The sequence below is a fragment of the Octodon degus genome, unplaced genomic scaffold (genome assembly GCF_000260255.1).
Source record: "Octodon degus isolate 3935 unplaced genomic scaffold, OctDeg1.0 scaffold00001, whole genome shotgun sequence".
In the NCBI taxonomy this organism is placed as follows: Eukaryota; Metazoa; Chordata; class Mammalia; order Rodentia; family Octodontidae; genus Octodon; species Octodon degus.
The window spans coordinates 28,337,330-28,360,431 of NW_004524577.1; the positions used below are offsets into that span (position 1 = coordinate 28,337,330).

The 23,102-nt window shown below is 37.9% G+C and overlaps 1 protein-coding gene across 1 annotated transcript in view; it reads right to left on the bottom strand.

Moving 5' to 3' along the window:
- Cwc27 (CWC27 spliceosome associated protein homolog) overlaps positions 1 to 23,102 on the bottom strand; it is a 277,617-nt gene that overhangs the window by 245,462 nt on the left and 9,053 nt on the right. Inside the window, exon 2 of the mRNA XM_004623050.3 lies at positions 19,689 to 19,785. Within this exon, the coding sequence (XP_004623107.2) occupies positions 19,689 to 19,785 (97 nt within the window). The remainder of the gene's footprint in view (positions 1 to 19,688; positions 19,786 to 23,102) is intronic.

Here is a 23,102-nt window from a genome sequence, read left to right on the forward strand (position 1 = left end):
GGTCCCTGTGCTTTGCTAAGCTTGTTCTAAGTAGGTGCTTTAGACCACTGAGCCATCTCACCAGCCCCTAAATTTCATACTTTAAAATGATAGTTTTAGGTTACATAAAGTTCACCTCAGTTTTTCAAAAACTCCTTCAGGTGAAAGGAAAGAAATTATTTTACCTCACTGAAGTTACTTTTGTGCTCACATTAGATAAGTTCAAGGGAAAATATGCAGAGTATACACTGTGCCCTGAAATAAATGCTTAATAAGCAAAAGCTATAATTATCATTGTAAAAACAAATGGAAGCCAGCAGCAAAAGAATTTAAAGTGCAACCAACTTTACAGTGGGAGTTGTAACTTATGGAGAAAGCAGAATTCTCTAATGTTTTTTCCAAGCTGTAGAATTATCTAAGTCTAGATTTTTTATCATAAAGGATGATGTGTTTACTAGTTAAATTTTCTTGCAACTGAATACAACCTAAGTTAATTCTATGACAAATATACATAGGTATCTACCGTAGTACATGCATTACACTGATAGAATTAGTAATATAATTCATAAAGTAACTATTACACTGGCTTGGGGTACCTCATAACCATATCTTTGAGATAATGATATAAAATGTATATTTAAAAATATAATCTCTAATTTACAAGCTGTATGGAGTACAGAGTACACTAAAAAAAGGAGAAAGAAATATGAGGTGATTCTTTGTTTTAAAATAAATCCCTCTTTCCAGTAGAAAAAAACTATTGGGGCATATTCAGTAGAGCTCCTTCAGTAAGACAAGTTCACTGGAGTTACAAACAGAAACCGTACACATCAAGCAGTCTACAAATACCTCTCTTAAATCCTAAGTAACCATTTCATAGATTAACGCTGCATTCAGCATTCAGGAGTTGTGGTCTTATCTTTTGGTAGTTCTACAGCAATAAACTCAGTTATCTCACTATAAAATTAATAATATAAATCAACTCACAGTATTGCTCTAAATATTAAATAGATCAAAAAACTAGGGGCCAAGTTCAGCAGACTAAGCATCAGCTTTGGCAAGCACAGGGACCAAGGTTCCATCCCCAGTTTCACATGCCAAGCTAGCTTTGCCCCCAGGGCATGCTGAGCCAGCAACTGAGTCCTGGTATGGTGGTGCATGCCTTTTAATCCCAGTGCTGGGGAGGCTGAAAACAGGAGGATCACTAAGAGTCCTAGCTGCAAGGTGAGACCCTATACCAAATATATAGATAGGCATGATCTAAAGATTAAGATCATTTAAAAACTTTCACATTGTATGCAAGATCAAACTTTCCAATTTTTACTGAACTTCTACAAATAGTCAAATCTAAATATAACATTTACCTAGTGTATAACAAAATATGGAACCATTCCTTTAGATTCATAATGTGCAATCAACTAGCATGATCAGATGAGTTTTTTCCAATGGTTACTCAAACTCTCAGCATGGAAAACGGATTGGAAGGAGACAAGTTGGAGAAGAGAAAGAGACTATTGCTCCAAGTTAAAGTGTTTGAGAAGCAGGATCTAACACACCCAGATATTTATTACATGAGAGAGACAGGTGACATGAGTTCTTTATTACTCCTGGTTCTATTTGTGTGTGTGTGTGTGTGTGTGTGTGTGTGTAACCGGGGATTGAACTCAGGCCCTTGCGCTTGCCAGGGAAGCACTTATTCTACTGAGCCATTTCCCCAGCCTCTTTGGTTCTATTTTTTAAAATTATAGCATTCTATTCTTTTTCCATTACTTTCCATTTAGTCTTTTTTGATGTCAGCCTTTTCATTTTAAGGTTTTCTTTACAATTTTTCAACCATAATGGATAAAATTATTAAGAAATGCATAAAATTATACTATATACATAAATGACTGTGAGTTTTCTAGTGTTTACACCATAGTTTTGTATTTTAGTGTAGCTAGAACTTCCAATTTCCACAAGTTTCTACTACTTGTTTGTTATCTATTAATAACTGCTGTTGAGCAATTTATACATGTCATTATAGCATTTTAGGTATGTGCATTACTAGATTTTATTGTTTGCAATGTTTATTTTCCTCTTAAATCTTTATGCATCATCCCATGTAAGTATTTGAAGAGAGAATCTTTATTATTTCATTATGCACATTCACATCATCATTCTAAATTTTCTCTACTACTGATAAACAAACTTTAAATGCATCTCAAATGTGAAGCAAAGTTGTATTTGACTGCTATGATTCTAATATTTCTCATTATATTTTTATTTCTGGATATACACTGTAAGGATATTGTGATATATTTTGATTAACTATATATTTCTAGGTTAATTTTATATAGGACTTTATAGCCGTATTTTAAAATCAGCTACACATTTCTTCTAAGATTTTGTATTTAATTTTATGTATTAGCATTAATAATTTTTAGCTATGCACTCATTTTGGTAGCATATATACTAATTCTTATTTATTTATTTATTTATTTATTTATTTTGCAGAACCGGGGATTGAACTCAGGCCCTTGCGCTTGCCAGGGAAGCACTTATTCCACTGATCCATCTCCCTCGCCCCCACTAATTCTTATTTAAAGCATACTTTGTGATCAGTCTGCCTTATTTACTTCACCCTCTTTGCTATTTTGTTAAATAAATACTTTAGCTGCATAAAAATTATTTTAACCTGTAGCATACTAATATGTGTGTGTATCTCACTTTTCCAACAGAATTAATAAGCTGCTGTTTAAGGAGATAGGGGAAAAAAGATAACTAATGAAGAGCCAATCATGAAGAGAAAACACAAAAGCAAATTAGTGGCAAAAAAGTGATTATTTGCATAAATCAATCTGACTCCTTCACAATTTGGAGAAACAAGTAAAAATACTAAAGCTAACAAGTTTCCTTTTCCTTCTTTTATGTGATAAATTTTACCCTACTTTTTAATATACTCACTTAAAATTTTTCCAGTATTTTAAGTGTTCTCTTAACTATACTACACAGACACAAACTCCAGGGCTGATTCTATACAACTGTGGCCATTTCGGGTTTATTAAGGCTATGAAATTCCCTACAGCTGTGAACTTTATTTTCGCTGAGGGCCATATACCTGTGGCTATGCTCTCACTTTCTCATGCTCTTATTCATTTGCTGTTAAGATATGGCTTTGTTGCTGATACATTGATAGGAGTGTTACAAGAGCTAGGAACATTAGACCTTGTTTAAATTGTAAAATGAAAGTATTAAAATAGGGTTCTCTGAATTACACTTCTTGTTTTCCTTGTGGTGCTAGGGATTGAACCCAGAGCCTCACACATCTTAGGAAAGTGCTCCACTACTGAGCTATGCCCCCCCCAGGCTTTGAATATTTAAAACCTTGACTTTAGTAATTCAGAACTATCTTCATTTCAATCAGTCTCCTCAGTTTTCTTGTTAGCCTTTCCAATAGTAATTCAGTCTCATACCTGTTCAAGTTGAGAATTTCTTTGGTTATTCCTCTTTTTTTCTTTTCCTTGTATTATCATAAATTGAAGAATAATTTTTGTTGCTGTAATTGAATTTCTTCGTCACCCAACACAAGAACCTCATTTTTTCTTCATTGTCCTATTATATCCAGATATATGGTTTTCCCATTCACCTGGTCATGAATTGCAATTTACCACTCAGTCTTTCTAATGTTTTTATAATTTTACTGTCCTATAAAATTTGAGCTTTTGATTCTTCAAAACTTCTTACCAGAAACAAGTCTGACTTTCTGTGCCTCTTCTGTTTCTTAGCTTTGTTGACAGTTGAGTCCTTCCTAATCGAACTACCTTGTAGTATTAGATTTATCTTGTGTAAATGCTCCTACCATGAAGTCACAAGATATCCATGGGCCCAGGTGTATATAGTATTTACTCCATGGGGATCAATAAACACAAGTATTCTTGAAAACAGGTAACCGTAGAATGTATTACTGAATTAGGAAGTGAGTCTGATGCCTTCCTTTTCTGTGGTATTGACATTGAACCAATGGCCTTGCACAGGCTAAGCAAGTACTACAGAGGCATGGCCCAGTCCTACCTCATAAAATAATTTTTAAGTTTTAAGTTTTTAGCATTTTTTTTTAGATTTTATTGGTATATTTTAAATGTACATAACCACATTCATCACAGAGAATTTGTACCTGTACATGATATAACTTGTTTTTTCCTCATTCCCCTACCCTCCTTTCAACCCCTCCTCTCCTCTGCATATACAAAGCTTTGCTTCATGTTTCCCTTCTTTTTCTTTTTTGTTTTTCTTTCTGTCCTTTTCCTCTTTCATTTCTCTTGTTCCCCTCCTCATTTGAAATATTTGCTCCCATTTCAAAATAAATTTTGGGTTTCTCATATTAGAGAAACAATGTGGTGTTCACACAGGTATACCTGATTTACTTCACTTGAGTATGGGCTCAAGGTGAATTCATTTTCCTAGAAATGCCTTGAGTGTATCCTTCTTTATGGCACAGTGGTACCCCAATGTAGAAAAAAAAAAAAACTTATCTTCTTTATGTGTTCATCCGGTGATGGACACTTGGGCTATTTCCAAGAACTGGCTGTTACAAACTATGCTCTATCGACATGGGTGTGCACATGTCACTGTGATCTGATGCTTTTAATTCTTTAGGAAGATAACCATCAGGGGAATGGCTGGGTCTAACAGCACCATTACTTTGTTTTGTAAAAATCTTTACATTGATTTCCATAGTTGTAGCACCAGTCTCTCACCAACAGTGGAGAATGGTTCATTTTCAGCACCAGCATTTGTTATTGGTGGATTTCATGATAATAACCATTCTTTCAGGGGTAAGATGGAATCTCAGTGTTGTTTTAATTTGCATCTCTCAAATGACCAGCGATGGTGAACAATTCTCACACATTTTGTGTTTGTGTTTCTTCATTTGTGAAATGTGTATTCATCTAAGATGCCCATTTTTAGATTGGGTCTTTGAATTTGGGAATTCTGATATTTTTGAGTTCTTTTTACGTTGTCATTGTAATCCTTTGAGGAACAGGTGGCAAACATTTTTTCCCATAGTTTTCAGCCGTCTCTTCATTCTGTTGGTGGTTGCCTTCGCTGTGCAAAAGCTTTTCAATAAGACGAGATCCCAGTAGTTGGTTCTCTGTGTGTCTGTGCAATCTGAGTTATATCTATAAAGTGTTTGCCTATGCCAAGGTATTAAGGAATTTTATGTATTCTATCTTCCAGCAGATAATGTTTCTGTTTTAATATTTAGATCTTTGATCCATTTCAAATTTAGGGCATGGTGAATGATATGGGTCCAATTTTGATATTTGATATGAGAAGAGCCAGTTTTCCAAGCACTGTTTATTAAAGAGACTTTCTTCCAGTGAATGTGTTTGGGCCTTTTATCAAAGATAAAGTGGCTGAGTATGGTCTGGAGTTGTCTATGCATCTTCTAATCTGTTCCATTGATTTTTGAATCTTTTTTACCCAATACCATGCTATTTTTACCATAATTGCCCAGAATTGACTTTGCTATTCTAGGTCTCTTCTGGTTCCAAATGAATTTTAGGATTGCTTTCTCTAATTCTGTGAGGCATGCTGTTGGAATTTTGATCTGAGTGGTGTTGAATCTGTATAAAAGTTTTGGAAGTATGGCCATTTTCACTATGTTGTTTCTTTCTACACAAGAGCAAGGAATATCTTTCCATTTTCTGATACCACTTTCATCTTTTTCTCAGTACTGTAGTTTTCAGTGCAGATGTCTTTAATATCTTTCATTAGATTGATTCTAGAAAAAAAAAAAAAAAAGACTAAACAGGGCTGGGCAGATAGCTCAAGAGAATAAGTGCTTGCCTGGCAAGAGCAAGGGCCTGAGTTCAAACCCCAGTTCCGAGAAAAAATAAAAAAAGATTGTCTTTCTTTCTTTCTTTCTTTCTTTCTTTCTTTCTTTCTTTCTTTCTTTCTTTCTTTCTTTTGGATGCTATTGTGAAAGGTGTTGCATTCCTAATTTCCCTCTTGGTGAGTTTGTTATTTGTGTATAGGAAGGCTATTGATTATTGACTTTGTATCCAACTATGCTACTGAATTTGCTTATTAAATCTAGCAGTTTAGTGCAGTTTTGGGGTCTTTTATGTAGAATATCATGTGATCGGCAAATAATGATAGTTAAACTTTTTCCTTTCTATCAGTATTCCTATTACTTTTTTCTCTTGCCTAATTCTGTTGGCTAAAGTTTTTAAGAACATGTTGAATAAGAGGGGTGTCAGTGGATATCCTTGTCTTGTTCCTGATTTAGAGAGAAAGCTTTCAGTTGTTGCTCACTTAGTATGATGTTGGCTGTTGGATTGTCATAGATTATTTTTATTAGATTGAGATGAAGACCATCTATCCCAATTTTCTGTAGGGTATTTATCAGAAATGCTTACAGGACTTTAACAAAACCTTTTTCTGCATCTATTCAGATGGAGATGATTACATGATTTTTATTCTTGGCTCTGTTCATATGGTATGTCTGTTATTCTTCTCTCCTTGCTAGGACAAATACCTAACATACTTAAACGAAGGAAGGAAAGGCTTATTTAGCTAATAGTTACTGGGGGTTTCAGTCCATACTCAGCTGGCTCCAAGGCAGAGCAGCACATGGAAGAGTGCAACTTTTCATGTCAGTGGCAAAGAGCAAGAGTTAAAAAAAAAAAAAAAAGACAGGAGCAGTGGCAACAATGGCACCAAAGAGCAAGTCTGTCTCCCTTAAATTGCAATCAAGTTATCTGCTCCAGGTGGGGTATAGCACTCACACCCATAATCCCAGCAGTACTCAGACCCATAATCCCAGTCTTTGATCATGAATTAATCACAAACTGTAGAACTGCGCTTCAATGACTGCATGAGGCTTTGGAGTACAAATACACACACAAATCATAACATGGTATATTACATTTCTTGATTTATGTATGTTGAACCATCTCTACATTCCAGGGAGGAATCCAATTTGGTCATGGTATATAATCTTGATGATTTGCTGCATTGTATTTGCCAGTACTTTATTAAAGTTTTTTTCACTTGTGTTCTTTAGGTTGGCCTGTGGGGTTCTCTCTCTCTCTCTCTCTCTCTCTCTCTCTCTCTCTCTCTCTCTCTTTTGTTGGATCCTTCTCTGGTTCGGGTATCAGGGTGAGGCTTTCAGGAATGACTTTGGGAATATGGCTTCCCTTTTCATTTCATTAAAACGTCTGTGGAGTAATGGCAATAGATCTTCCCTAAATTTCTTGCCAAATTCAGCGGTGAATCCATTAGGACCTGGTCTACAGTTTGTTGACAGTTTTAAAATTAGTTATTTAATTCCATGAATTGATACTGGATTATTTAGAATTATTATATTTTCTTGATTCAGCTTTGGTAGTTCATATACATCTAAAAATCCACTTCTTCTGAGTTTCATCTAATTAGAATACAGGTTCTCAGAGTACATATTAATAACATGGCTTTAGTCAGGATCTGTTTAGATTTTGAATTTTTCATTCCTAATTACATGGATTTGAGTATTTTTTTGATAAGGTGGATTAAGGATTTGTATTAGTTACTTGTCTTGTAGCTAAGACAAAATACTCAACAACCAAAGTTAAAGGGGGAAAGTCTTTAGCTCACAGTTTATAGAGGTTTCAGTGCATACTCAGCTGACACTGAGCCAGAGCGGCACATGGCAGAGAGGCAGCAGCTTATGGCAGTGGGAGACAGCGAGAGCAGCAAGGAAGTGAGTGAAAGGGGAAGCTAAGTCTCCTCTGGCCCTTTATCTTATCCAGCCTCCTGGGGTGGGGGCAATCCAGGCAGTGCACTGATCCAGCAGTCATCCACCCCTAATCTCAGCACCCTTAACTGTACCATGGAACCAGGAATCAATCACAAACTCTAGATTCAGGTGCCACCAATCTAAAGTACATGAGGCTTTGGGGGGCATCTAGAGACACACCATTCCAGGGGTGTCTATTTTATTTACTCTTTCAATGAGCCATCTCTTCAATTTGTTGACTTTTTCTTGTTTTCTTAGTCTCAATTGCTGTAATATTTGGTCTGATTCTCCTCCCTCCTATGTGCTTTGGGTTTAACTTGTTCTTTTTCTAGAAGCTGTAGGTTCAACAGCAGGTCATCTATTTGAGGTTGCTTATTTTTTTCTGATATGGAAGTTCACCTATATAAATTTCCTTCATAGAACTACTTTTATGGCATCCCATACATTCCAATATATTGTACTGGCATTATGGCTTAATTTTCAAAACTGTTTAGCATACCTTTTAATTTCCTTTGTGATCCACTGGTCATTCAGGAGAGTGATATTTAATTTCCATGTGTTCATGTAATTTGTGGTTTCTTTGGCCATTTCCAGTTTGGATCCACTATGATCTGATAATATGCATGGCAAGATTTCAATTGTAGTCCATTTATTTAATCATGTTTCATGTACCAGTAAGTGAACTATTTTTGAGAAGGTGACATGTGCTGTTAAGAAGAATGTGTATTCTGTTATTGCATAGAACACTCTGTTGTTATTTACTAAGTCCACTTGTTCAAAGGTTTATTTCAGGTCTGATATTTCTTTGTGCATATATTTTTTGGTTGATCTATTTGTGACCGGTCATTGAGGTCTCCCATTACAGTTGCATGAATGTTTATCTCATTTTTTACGTCTTTTATATATTTGAGCATATTAGTATTAGGAACATATATAATTATTATCTCTTCCTCTTAGATTGTTTCCTTTAGAAGTATGTAGGGACCCTTTTTTCTCTTTGTTGACCATGCTTGGCTTGCAATCCACTTTGTCTGCAAATAGAATTGCTACTCTTGCTTTCTTCTGGGTTCTTGTGCCAAGTATTGTTTTCTATCCACTGATTTTCACTCTATGAATTTTTTTTTTTTGAGTTAATTTTGTTTCTTTCTTGCATACAACATATTGTTCAATCTTGTTTCTTTTCTTTTCTTTTCTGGTTTTTCTTTTTTTTTTTTCTAAAGACAGGGTCTCACTCTGTGTTCATGTGCTGGAACACGTAATTGAACTGACTATGTAGCCCAGAATGTCCTTGAACTCACAGCAATATTCCTACCTCAGTTCCTTAGTTACTTTTCACTCAGTGCTGGGACAAAATACCTGACACTCAAAATAGAGGAACGAAAGGTTTATTTAGCTCACAGTTAGTGGAGGTCTCAGTCCGTACTCGACTGGTTCCAAAGCAGAATAGTATATGACAGAGGCAGCCACTCCTTCTGGCAGAAGACGGCAAAAAGCAAAGACAGGACAGCAGCTGCCCTGTCTAGCAGGCCTCTCGCCTTTCCTGCAGGCTGACTGAGAATACCACAGCTCCTCCAAAGAAGTGGAACACTCCAGCCTTCTTCAGTTTCCTTTTATATCATTTTTATGATGAGTCATACTAGGGTGGGGCCTCCAGGCCCTATGGTGTGGCCCCACACTGTAGGTAGTGGAATTGCTGAGCCAATTTAGTTAAGCTTTTAACTTCACAAATTGACATAATGTATCAACCACTCAGCCTCAAGAGTCCTGAAGTTACAGGCATGGGCCCTCATGTCCTGCTAACATCTTATTTCTTGATGTGTTCTGCCAATCTTTTTTTTTTTTTTTTTTTTTTTTTACCATAATGATTGATTGTGTCAATTTGAGTACAAGTTTAACTAAATCACTCAGCAACTCCACACTGTAAGTTGTGGAAGACTCATCTTAGAGTGGATTGTTGCCTGGAACATATAAAGGGGACATGTAGAAGGGCAGATCTGCCTCTGTTTCTCTGGAGGAGCTCGTCTTTACCTTCTCTTTGAATGTCATCTCCTGCATTGTGGCACAGCCTCTTCAGCACGTAGCTTTCAGTCTTCCAGCACTGACTCTTTAGACTTTCCATGCAAATGCATCCACCTCCTGATATACACTTGCACTGGACTGTGCAGTAGCACAACTACTTGTATATTCTTGACTGAGGAAATGGTCCTCTTCTATCAGGGATAGTTGTCCTCTTTTATCAAGTGTGCAGCTTCAGGATGGATGTACATGGGGTAGTGAGGGAGGAAAAAGGCACCTGCCTAGACAGCCAAGTCAGCCACATCAACAATGAGGAGTGAAACGGCAGCCAGATCACTCTCACATGTATGTGGTTATCTTCTGAAGCCTACAGTTGTAACAACTGCACTGGATTCTGGGGAGACCTGTCCAGAGCTCATGGGAGCTCAGGGGAGTCTCTGGGCCAGGTGAGACTTGCCCTGAGGTCTTCTGCTTTGTGGTGCCATTGGTATTTGGGCTTAGGCAGACTTCACACAGGTCAGCTGGATTTTCTCCATCAGTAGAGGTCAGTCCTGGGGGCGCCTTCCCTAAGGTAAAGCCTACAGTTGTGTGGTAGTATGCAACTCAAGAGATGACTCAGCCATCATTAGTAGAGAAAGGAAGCAGTCACAGGCCAGGTCCATGCTGGACAATCACAGCAAGCCTGAGTAGGATTAGGGCAAGGTGCTAGACAAACTCAGGAAGCTTGCAGCATGAGTAATGTAGGCTGCCAAGTCTGTTACTTCAAGTCCACAGCAGTTCAGCTGACTCTGGTATCAGGGCCTATGTTGGGAGAAGGGGGTCTGGCCTGTTCATCCTACAACACTCTGGGTGTTTTCTGCTGCCCTAAACTGTGACTCCCTGAGCCTAGACATTTCCCATCATCTCCTCTTGGCCAGTTACTATGTGAGGGGCCCAGAGATGAAGCCAAGCAATGGCTGCTCTGAGCCCGAGGTTCAGTTGGCCCTTCCCTAAAGTGTTCTCTGGCCAAGCACTTTCTCCAGCAGACTTGCAGTTACAGGGACTAAAGCCACTCACTAGCTGTTGTAGCACACACCATCCACTCTGCATTCCACTGCAGCATTTCTCTCTGGAGGCCTCTGGATTTACCCACCCCAGTTGTGTCCCTGTAGACTCAGTCATCCTCTCTCGTGCCACAAGCAGGAGCTGGAGAAGAAGTGTTAGGAGTCCCTCCTTTTTCTGCATTGAGGTCTGTCTCGACACACTCTGTGGGCTCTTCAAAAACACTGTATGCATCTGTTGTAACCACAGGCAGTCACTTGTCACTGAAAGGCAACAGTTTCCTTCTACGTAGCCTCAGTGTATTGTTGGGGCCAGACTAAGAATAATTAGCTTATTTCAGATTCTTTCTGCTCCTCTTCTTCTTCCTCCTGTGCCTCATGTTCCTCTTTCTTGTCCTCTTTCTCCCCTCCTCCTTCTGCTTTGCAATAATTGTCATCCAGCTGCATCGAGGGGTGATGAGAAATCATGACTGGAGAGGCTTTGGTATTGTTGAAAGAGAATGAATTTAGGAAGCATATTGTGAAACTTCGTTTGTTAAGCATGTATTATAGTCTGGGTTGCCAAGAAAATAGATTTAATACAGGATACATAATTTAACTGCTTCTCTCCTTCCCAAGGCCATAGCCTCAGGGCCCCAGGCAGAGAAAGTGTACATGAACAACTGAGGAGAAGGTTGACTCCATCCAGATGCCTCAGGACACGATGTAGGAGCCTCTTAGCTGTCATAGACACCTTAGGGAAGGTGCCCCCAGGGCTGACCTCTACTGATGGGAGAAAGTCCAACTGACCTGTATGAAGTCTGCCTAAGCCCAAATACCAATGGCACCACAAAGCAGAAGACCTCAGGGCAAGTCTCACCTGGCCCAGGGACTCCCATGAGCTCTGCACAGGTCTCCCCAGAGTCAGACACAAAAATCTTGGGGAGCGAAAGAAGTCCAGGCTGGTAAAACAAAGTCACAGCCACCAGGCACCCAGACACAGTGATGAGCCTAGTGTCCACCCACGCTGACCCACTCACCAAAAGAAAGCACTTCATAGGGAGCTACTCTGAGTTCTGGTCCAACCTGGTGTTCATCTGCCCTGACCAGGTCACCTATGGAAAGTACTTCACAGGGAGCTACCCTAAGCTCCAGCCTGTGAGGTCAGTGTAGGAAGCCAGGGCGTGCTCAATCCCGGAGCTTTTCATGTCAGTTTCCCTAGGCAGTGAACCCCACTATAATCCCTCCCTCCCGAGCACCTCCAGAATCCACAGCTCAACCCTGAAGGCCCTAAGCACAGGCACAGACATCACCACACCACGTTCAGGGAAGTCCATGTCCCTCGTGGGCCTCAGCGATGAAGTTAGAGACCCAACCAAGACTTGGGTTGAAGAGGAAGGAGACCCGCACACTTTGTCATATACATAGGAAATAGAAGCCTTTCTGATGTCTGAACAAGAGGAGGAGAACAAACTTACTCCATGCAACACCCCCTGCATCAGAACAGCCTAAGATGCCTTACCTATAAGATCCATCCACCCAGCGCAAAGCTGCAGGCCTCTGCAAAACTTTTATTGCGCCAGTAGCCACATGTTTCAGGCCAAACGTTTCTGCAGGCATGCTCACTGTGCAGTCTGCATAGACGGTGTAGCAGGATAGGGACGCCTGGTGTACAAGTGCATCAACTGTAAGATCTTGGTGCACAAGAGGTGCCACACACTGGTCATAACTGAATGTAGGCAGCATTCCTCACCACTGGACCCCGTGACACTGAATTATCAACCACCCGTGGCTTCAGACCCCACATGGGCCCTAAGCCTGTCTCATCCTTCAAGTCATCACACTTTGGAACAACTTGCTAAAGACCAGGCAGTAAGGAACACCAGGGTACATGGCCAACCTCCATCTAGGCTGGGACCCCAAGACTTTAATATCCTCCGGGTGATAGGGAAAGGAGGTTATGTGAGTGTTCTTGGTTCAACTGAAAAACATGGATAGAAAGTTTGCAATGAAAGTGGTGAGAAAAGACCATGCCAACTATCATCGGGTAAAGACAGAGCAGTGTGTATTGAAGCAGGTAACAAGTTATCCTTTCTTTGTTGGGATGCATTCTTTCTTTCACACGAAAATCAGAGTGGTTTTCTGTCCTAGACTATGCAAGTGGAGGAGATCTGATGTTGCACATGCAGCGCTATGGAATACTTCCTGAGCCACATGCCAGGTTTTATGCTGCAGAGATCAGCTTAGCCCTCAACTACTTGCACCAGTGGGGGGTCCTCTAGAGAAACCTGAAATTGGACAATTTATTACTCAATTCCGAAGGCCACATCAAGCTCACTGACTATTGTGTTTGTTAAAAAAAAAAAAGACTCAGGCCAGGAGATGTGATGGGCACATTTTGTGGTACACCTAATTACCTGGCTCCAGAAAAGATCAAAGATGAAGCTTATGGTATTGGCGTGGATTGGTGGAGTCTTGGAGTGATCCTAAATGAGATGATGGCTGGGACGTCTCCCTTTCCTATCACTGAGAGCCCTGATAACCCTCATAAAACGGCAATCACTCATCTCTTTCTACTTATTTTGGAAAGCACTATTCTCATACCACCTTGCAGTAGGGTTTGCTGAAGAAGTAACCTAGGGACAGACTGGGTTGTCATGGTGACGTGGGATCTGAGGACATTCAGCACCACCCATTCTTTTAGAATGTGGACTGGGAACTGTTGGAGCAAAAGCAGGTGGTACCTCCCTTTAAGCCAAAGATTACTGGAAAATTAGGGTTAGAAAACTTTGATTGGCAGTTTATTAAAGAAACTGCCTCAATCCAGAAGTCATGGGCAGCATGACAACAATTGAAGCCCATGAATTTGCAGGTTGTGAGTACATCAATCAACTTTTGAGTTATGAAGAGCAGGTCTGATCCTCATTTTCCTACTGTGCATTTTGCTTGTGTTGCCATTGAATGGGCAGAAAAACTTACCGCCAGCCTGGACTTAAATGACCACTTCAGAATTGTTTAGAAGTTAATTTTAAGTTTTCTGTACTTATATTTGTCATACTTGATTCTTACAATTTATGATAGAGAGTACTGCATTTCTTGAGGTTGATAGACTTGCTGTTTATGATTTATGTATGAAGTAACTGCTTGTTATCCTAACTTGTACACACATTCCATTTGTTTAATGGTTTCAGAATGTGTATAATTTCTCTTGGTATTTTTGTTATTGCAAATAATTTGCCTTTTATGTAGAATGTTTTAACTATGCTTATTTCCCTCCAAACCATATTACCTGTTTCTTTGGCATAAAGTTTATATAGTCTTGAGGGAAATTCAAAACTTCACAATTTTGAATACATCTCCAGAACACACATAGGTCCTAGTTCTACTCCCTTAGTTAAGTTTCTTTAGTTGAATAACACATGAAATACATATAGGAATCTTTTAAGTACAGAGTTCTTCAAATATGTTTATTTTAATTAGTGGTTAGCAGTTTCTCAATGAGTTGTCATATATAGCATTCTTGTGTTAGTACCAGTTTTTATGCAAAGGCTATTAAAATTACCATCATTATCTAAGTAAATTACTACGGCACAATCTTAGCACAATTTAAGGTTAGGTAAGACGTCTAGTGTTCAGTTTAGAATGATAAAAAATTTGTTAGATATAAGAAAATATGTTTTTTGCTTTCTTAGGGGCCTTATTTCATTAGAAATATAACTTTCCCATAGTTTATATCCATACATCATCATTTATTCTAATAGATATGTTTGAAGGTAATGAACACAGCAAAAGAAAATATGTTTGTTTTCTATTGTTTTTTAGGAAAATGTTTAGAGTTACATGTTCATTTGCCAGGTATGTATTTTTCTTTTATGCGTGGAACTTGTTTTAAAATGAAGAGTGGTGTTCACAACATAAGCTTAGAGAGCATTCTGCCACATCAGAAACATGTCTATGATCTTTAAAGTGGTGCTCTTTCCTACAGGGTATTTCAGAATGCAGAACAACCTCATAGGGAGCTTGTTTGAAATGTTCTTTACTCAGCCCAGGTTAGAATTCTTTTGGGTCTTTGGCCCTCATTTTGAGAAACATTGTAGGTTATTCTTTTGTCCTCAAGTTAAATAGTAGAAAGTATAATCAGAGCATAAATTTTTAAGATGGTATAAATGGCAATTTACAATATTATGAACATTTTATGAATAATTTTTCAATGAATGACTGTTTAATATCTTTCCTGTTCCACCTCCCCCAAAAAAATCTTATCAGTTTTCTAGCAATGGTATACAAATGGTGAGCATTCTTCTTTGATGAGATTCTAACTTTCATTCAGGGTGGTCTTATTAAAATTTTTTAATTTTTACTGTGAGTTTTACTGTGAATTTTACTGTGTATATTCTACGTAGATTTGTGCTACAAATGGGTTTAACTGACTTTTTTAATTCCTTGAGTGTCAGGCCCATTCTTTTCATACTCTACATAAGTTCTCAAAAAGAGAATCAAGCAGTTTACAGCAGAAGGACTGGCATTTTGGTATTCAAGACAATTTATTTTACAAAGACTTTGATCAGATCATTTTATGCATATGCAGCCTAGAGTCAATTTCAACTACCTTGTTCTAGTTTTCAGGTTAGAATCATTTAAAATTTGTTGGCATTTAAGAAAATGTTTTTCTCTTTCTTAGGGGCCCTATTTCATTAGAAATATAACTTTCCCATAGCTTGTATTCATACATTATCATTTATTCTAATAGTGAAGTTTTAAAATAATGAATATAGCAAAGGAAAATGTGTTTGTTTTTTCTGTTGTTTTTTAGGAAAATGCTTAGATAGAATCATATGTTCACTTGCCAGGCATGCATTTTTCTCTTAATGCCTGGAACTTGTTTTAAAACGTTCTGCCATGTCAGAAAATTGTGATGCTCTTTGCTAAAAGGCATTTTAGAATGCAGAAACACTTCACAGGGAGCTTGTCTGAAATGTTTATTACTCAGCCCAGGTTAGAATTCTTTTGACCCTTTGGCTCTCATTTTGGGAAACACTTTCTTAAGTTATTCTTTTGTCCTCCAGTTGAATAGTAGAAATTATATCCATGGTATACAATTTTAAGACGGTATAAGAAGCAATTTACAACCTTATGAACAGTTTATGTACAATTTTTCAATGAATGCCTGTGTTTGATATCTTTCCTGTTACATCATCCCCACTCCCAAAAACAATCTTAATAGTTTTCTAACAATGATATACGAATGATAAGCATTTTTCTTTGATGAGGTTTAAACTTATATTCAGGGTGGTCTTATGTTATTCAATTTTTTAACTAGCTAGTTTTACTGTGTATGTTCTACTTAAGGGTAATGCCTGTTCTTTTCATGCTCTACAGAAGTTCTTTTTTTTTGTTTTGTGGAACTGGGGATTGAACTCAGGCCCTTGGACTTGCTAGGCAAGCACTTATTCTACTGAGCTATCTCCCTGGCCCAGAAGTTCTATAAAAAATGAATAAGGCAGTTTACAGCCAAAAGGGCTAGAATTTTGATGTGCTAGGCAATAATTTATTTTGCAAAGACTATGATCAGATCATTTTATGCATATGCAGCCTAGATTCAATTTCAATTACATTGTTCTAGTTTTCAGTTTAGAATGATTTAAAATTTGTTAAAGAAAATACATTTTTCTCTTTCTTAGGGGCCCTATTTCACTAGAAATATAACTTTCCCAAAGTTTATATTCATATATGACCATTTATTCTAATAAGTTTGAAAGTAATGAACACATTAAAGGAAAATGTGTTTCTGCTGTTTTTTAGGCAAATGTTTAGATACAGTCACATGTTCATTTGCCAGCTAAGCCTTTACTATACCTTTATTGAATAAATTTGTTTTGTTTTGATTTTTGTCATCTAGAATACTGTTTTGGTCATTGTAATATAACCTCTATCTCTGTATCTTTTTCACATTTAAAATGTATACAAAAAATGAAAACAGTCTTTATCAGCTGATGACATAATTTCCTGCCCATTAGGTCCAAGTGAGCTACAGTACTAGTGAGGAAAGCGGGTCACAGGCTACATTATGAGGGGTTTAGAAATGCATTGTATGGGAGGCTGAAACAAGAGGATCCCATGTGAGGTCAGCCCCAACAACAGAGTAGGAGCCTATACGAAGGAAGGAAGCAGGGAGCAAAGAAGAGAGGGAAGAAATGAAAGAAGGAAGGAAAATAGGGAGAGAAGTAAGAGGGAGGGAGTAATGAGGGAGGAAGGGCAGGAGAAAGGGAAGGAGAGAGGGAAGGCACAAGGGGTGGGATATAAATACTACCTTCAATTTGGAGGTTTCTTCAAAAGTGAAACACACACCCAGAAGTCAACCCGGCCTTTCCACTTCTAGATATTTCATCAAGAGATGAACATGGGTCTCTCTACAGACTTATACATGGATGTTGATCCTTTCTTTGTAACAGCACAAGTAAGTGATGATAGTATTTTACATTCCCTTTAGCAATGTCTGAGAGTTTCAGGTATGCCACATCCTCATCCACACTTGGGATGGTCACTCATCTTTAATTTAATTTTTTATTTTTTAAGCAGGGATTGAACTGGGGACCTTTTGCTTGCCAGACTGGCAGTTATACTGCTGAGCTATACCCCCAGCCCTTAATTTTATCCATCTTAGACATTGCAGTATAAAGAACACAGCCAGGGAATTTGGGGTTCTGGGTGGGACTTCCTGGAATAACTCCTAAGACAGCCCAAGTCCAGTTTGTGGACAGGGTAGGGGATCAGTGGAACTGGCTCAGTTGGGGTGACACAAAGGTGGGCGCTGAGATGGGGGAGTGGGCATGGATGAGTATGTTTCTATAGCAATGGGTGCCATGACCCAGTAGGCAGGGTGGGCATGTCATGTCCTAGCATAGTAGACATTGTCAGGACTCAGGTCATGGGGAGGGGTGCAGGCTCTAGGAAAGGGCTGTAATTATTCTCAGAGCCCAGGAACTTGGGTAGCAGGGTGGGGTTGGGACATGAGACACAAGTGTCAAACTTAAAATATGTCCCTCACAGGATCCAAGTTGACCCTACTCAAGACATTTAGAATCTTACAGAGGAATAAACCCATTGTCAAAGGTGTGGGTGTGGGTTAGAGAATCCTCTGAGGCCTCTTCAGGCCAGTGGGCACCCAGGTGGTTCATACCCGCACCCAGGACCCTCCAGGAGATATGGGAGGCAACAGTCAAGGCCACAGAGGCTCAACAAGAAAGTTTAAAATTCCCTGGCTGAGGTAGTTTCACAAAGAGTTGAGGAAGTAGTGGTGTTAGGTCTTCTCTCAATTTCTTGTAGAGTTCAGTAGGGAATTGCCACGATGTGGGCTTTTCTTGGTTGGTAGATTTTTAATTACATCTTCAATTTTATTGATTGATACCACTTTATTTAGGAGTTTTATTTCTACTTGATTCAGCTTTGGCAATTCATATAGATCTAGGAATCTGTCCATGTCTTCTGAATTTTCCATTTTATTAAAATATAAGTCAAGGGGCCGGGGAGATGGCTCAGTAGAATAAGCACTTGCCTGTCAAGCGCAAGGGTCTGAGTTCAATCCCCGGTTCTTCCAAAAAATAAAAATAAAAATAAAATATAAGTTTTCAAAGTGAGTAGAGATGATCTTCTCAAAATGCCAGTTCCAGAAGAGCTGAATGTATCTCAGTATGTTAGAGCACTTCTGCAGTACTACAGGGGAAGTGGGATGAACAAGGAGGAAGGGAAGAGAAGGAAGGCGGAAGCTGGGGTCAGAACAGTTGTTTACAATGTGCAAGGCCCTGGATCTGGTACTCAGCTCCAGGAAAAAAAAAAAAAAAAAAGCAAATAATATTCACACTAAGTTAATGTGTTTCTTCTTCTGCCACTAAAGATATTTCACCTAACTATTAGGACTTGCTCTTTGAAAATAATCCTGATTTGTCTTGAGCTATCTCTATTCTTTTACTCCTTGATCAGAAATGAGAGCAGGGCACAGATTATGAATCAGCAGGATCTACAGTAAAACTTTCCAGAGGTTCATATATTTGGGGGACCACACTCAAGAGGAATGCAGCAAGTAGAGATGCCAAAAGATATATAAGACAGTGTCAAAAAGAGTAAAATGAAAAGTTTCGCTTTATCTGGGTGTTCACTACAATACTCCAGCAAAGTCACCTTGAAATTTTCATCCTAAGGCCAAATAGATCATAAAATCCTGAGGTCCTGAAGTGGGCTGCAATGCAGAGCTACAGAGATCAACACTCTTCTGACCTAAGACCTGTCCTGCAAGCATGTCCTCTCTCCCTCGCCAGACACCAAATCTGGATTTCACCACTCCAAGGACAAGATGGGCTAAGGAGATATAAACTCAAGAAAATCAATTGGTTATAGGAACACAGACTAAGAGCAAGGATAAATCTCACAGTGTGACAAAAACAAAACAAAAAACTGGTAAATTTTGGTTTCATGCTGGTTTAGTTGCAGTCAAAAAATGGAAATTTTCAGTAAAAAGTCCACTAAGTATAAGAAAGATTAGTGCTAAGAAGTGAAGAGCTGACTGGAGGTCTAAATATGAGAGTCAGTTGGATGGAAGTAACCGTAGAAAAGTACAGATAATACTGAGCTAGGGGGAATCATAGGGAATACCCAAATTTAAAGAATGCAAGAAAGAAGTGGAAGCTAGCAAAAGGGACCAAAGCTGATCACAGTATTATCTGTTGAGAAAAAATTCTGTTAAATTATATAGGCTGGGGCTGCAGTACATATTTGTAATCGCCGTTATTCAAGTAGCTGAAGCAGGAAGATCACAAGTTTGCAGCTACCCTGGCAATTTAGGGAGGCTAAGTTAGGGAAGCCCTCGATTCAATTCGCAGCACCAGAAATAAGCAAGCAAACAAATAAACAAACAATACCTTCCAAACAAAGCTGGATGAAATTTCTGCAAGCTTTAGGAGCTTCTTTTGACCACAACTCTATGTCAATATCTCCAGCAGTAGTTTTCAATAAAACCTGTAAAAAAATAATACATCATTATATTACAGTATCATTTTCTTTTGACATTTACTGGAACTTCTGGTCAACTTTCAGCAAGCAGTAATTATCTCTCACTTTTGGAAGAAATAATTTGAAACTTTGGCCTTTGTTCTTATATTCAACAAAATCTCAAATATTTACTACAGCTTGGCATACAATTTTCAGAAAATGTTTAGAATTTAGAAAGAAAAGTAACATATACCTTTTTAACCACAGAAAAAAAAATCATTCATTTAAAAACTAGTAACAGGCTCCAGTGGAAAGAGAAGAAAGAAAAAATAAATAAAATAAAAAACCAGTAACATAAACTTGTAATTAAAGTTTCTCATTCCAACACTTCCAATACACATATTCAAAAGCTAAAAAAGCAGTAATGGGTTCATCACATTATGACACCACAAGATAACTTTACAATTACTCATTGACAGTTGCCTTTTTATCCTATCATAGCATTTAAAATTATGCTATTCCTAATTTATAAATAAGACAGGTAAAAAATACCCATGTTGTGGTAGATTTTTAAATAGTTTCATAAACACTGAAGGAAATATAAAAGAATCGAAATAGAAGGAAGCCTGATTTTCTCAATTTGTTACAGTTCTGTTAGCAAACAACAAAAAGGGTTAGGGCGGGATGTTTGTTGAACATTTCCCAAGGGACAGCTTCGCTGCCACTCTACATATCTTATCCCATGTAATCCTCACATACAAAACAGGTATCATTATTCTCATTTTCCTTTGAGGAAACAGAGACTCTCAGATTAGTACCTTTATCCAAGGTCTCAGGGTGAATGAGTTCAACTAAAAGTTGTCTGGCTACAAAGAATATGTTTTTTCTGTATCATTATACTGCTGCCATATTTTCCATACTATATTGGTAAACCAGTCTTTCAAACTCTTAAAATCCTGCCATCTGTCTCAAAAGAAATCCCTAAGATTGCCTGGGTCACAATTTATTTGAACAGGACTTGAGGTATAGCTCAGTGGCACAGCAACTGCCTGGCAAGCACAAGGCTCTGAGTTTGTTTCCCAGTACAAAATCAAACTAACAAAAAAAAAACAAAAAACCAAAAAGATCTGAACAGTGTACAATACCTAAATCAAGGACAATCTCATACTGGTCACACTAAACACGGCTAAACCTGACTTAAGATTGGCTTGGCATGAAACAATAGCAAAAAGAAATATTCCACATTGGATGGTGAAAAAGTAAGGTAACTTGATTCACATTTTCCTGGGAAACAAACATTTTAGATAAAGAGGTTGGATGATACCCTTTATCGAAGAGTGAATCTGGAGGAATACTATCCAACATCGTCTGGGTTCCCATTAGGCCTGATGATTCCAATCTCAAAAATACATCATATCTAAAAAGACAATGTCCTCTTCTACTTCATTATTCCCTTGTGTACTTAAAATGATGCACTGTTTTTAAAGGTAACCTAGACATGTGTGCTTTTCTTTGTAATTCTAAAGTAACAACTTCCAAAGTTTTGTAAGTATGTAAACTTATTAGCAAAACAGGAGGTAAAGGGTAACAAAGTAAGGGTTTGAAGCTCATATGCCCAAAACATGCAGACTTAAATATATGCAGTACTATATTACTCTACCTGTATGTATAAAAAATGATGGAAAATAAAAATTTTATCAATTATATATACAAATTATAAACAGTGTCTTAAAATAATTTTAACTTTACCCAAATATTATAAATTGTTATTATCATTGAGATATTCACATACCAGAAATTTCACCATTTTAAAAGGAACAATTCAGTGACTTTATTTAGTAGTTTCGCAGAGTACACAACAACTGTTGCCACAAGTTCTGAAACATTTCGTCATCATGAAAAGAAACTTTTCAGCTATTAGCAATCAGTCCCCATTTCCCCTGTCCTTAACCCTGGCAGTTACTAGTTTAGGACAAGTCAGTATGGATTTGTCAATTGGACATTTCATATAAATGGAATCATATATGTGCTCTTTGTCTGCCTTCATTCACTTTAAGATATTATAATATTGTTACAAGGTTGCTTTCAAATCACAGGGTTTATTTTCTTGTTCTATACATTAAATGTCAAGTGTCTTATAAAGACAATCAATAGAATAAACGATGGTTTTTATACTCTTATTGATAAACATTTCAAGACAGATTACCTAGCAGTTATAAACCAGCAACCCTCATAATAATTTCATATATATTATGAAATTATTTAGTACAGGATCAATTTCTAATTTTTTGACAGACTTCCCATGATGAAGTATCAGCTTTGCCATTTTCTTGCGGTTTTCCCTCAATGTGGAAATTGTGAGATCTGGTTCAGTAAAACTACGTAGTGTGGTCTCCAAATCCATCAGCCAGTCCTCAAGAACATTATAACATGATGCAAAAACTGACCATGCAAGTGACTAAATATTCATGATTTTCTTATTGATAAAACAGCACCTAGACAATGGAACAGGGTGTTGAACATAATACAAATGTATGTGGATTTCCTCCCTCTGTACAGTTTTGTACATCTCCTGAGGCACACACACATGGGCTCAGCAGCCACAATTCTGAAAACCAAGCTACTGCCTATCATCCCTCATTCCATAGGTTGTGGGGTTAAGCTTCCCAAGTTGAAACATTGATACTCCTACTTACTAGCTTTTTCACACTGGGCATGATCTCTGATAGCTCTGTGCCTCAATTTCCTCATCTAAGCACAGTGACATGTGACTATTACTCTAATTATTAACCTTTCCTCAGCATTTTAGATTAACATGTCCATCCTACAATTTTCTTTCCCTTGCTTCCCTCCTGCTTATCTCTTCATTCTCTCAGCCACAAGCAACTTAGAAAAAAGAATGCATATGGTTGGGTCACTTGCATACCAGAACTTCTTAACTTTTCATTGATAAAGTATTGAATTACTAAATAAAGGACATGATTTCTTCAACTTTGCCCACGATTACTTCAACAACCCTTGGTGGCTCTTTTTGAAAAGCTTCAACATAAGATAGTGGATTAACAATTGAAGTTAAATGAGCAGAATGTGAAGATATTTCATCTTTAATGGATTAAATGCCATGCTTAAGAAAATTTTTATAGCAAATAGCGTACAGCAAATCATCAAAAAGATCATATACCATGACCAGGTAGGATTCATCCCAGGGATACAAGGATGGTTCAATATTCGAAAATCTATAAATGTAATATACTATATCAATAGAGCAAAAACTAAAAACTACATGATCTAAATTAATGCAGAAAAGGCCTCTGACAAAGTCCAACACTCATTCATGTTCAAAG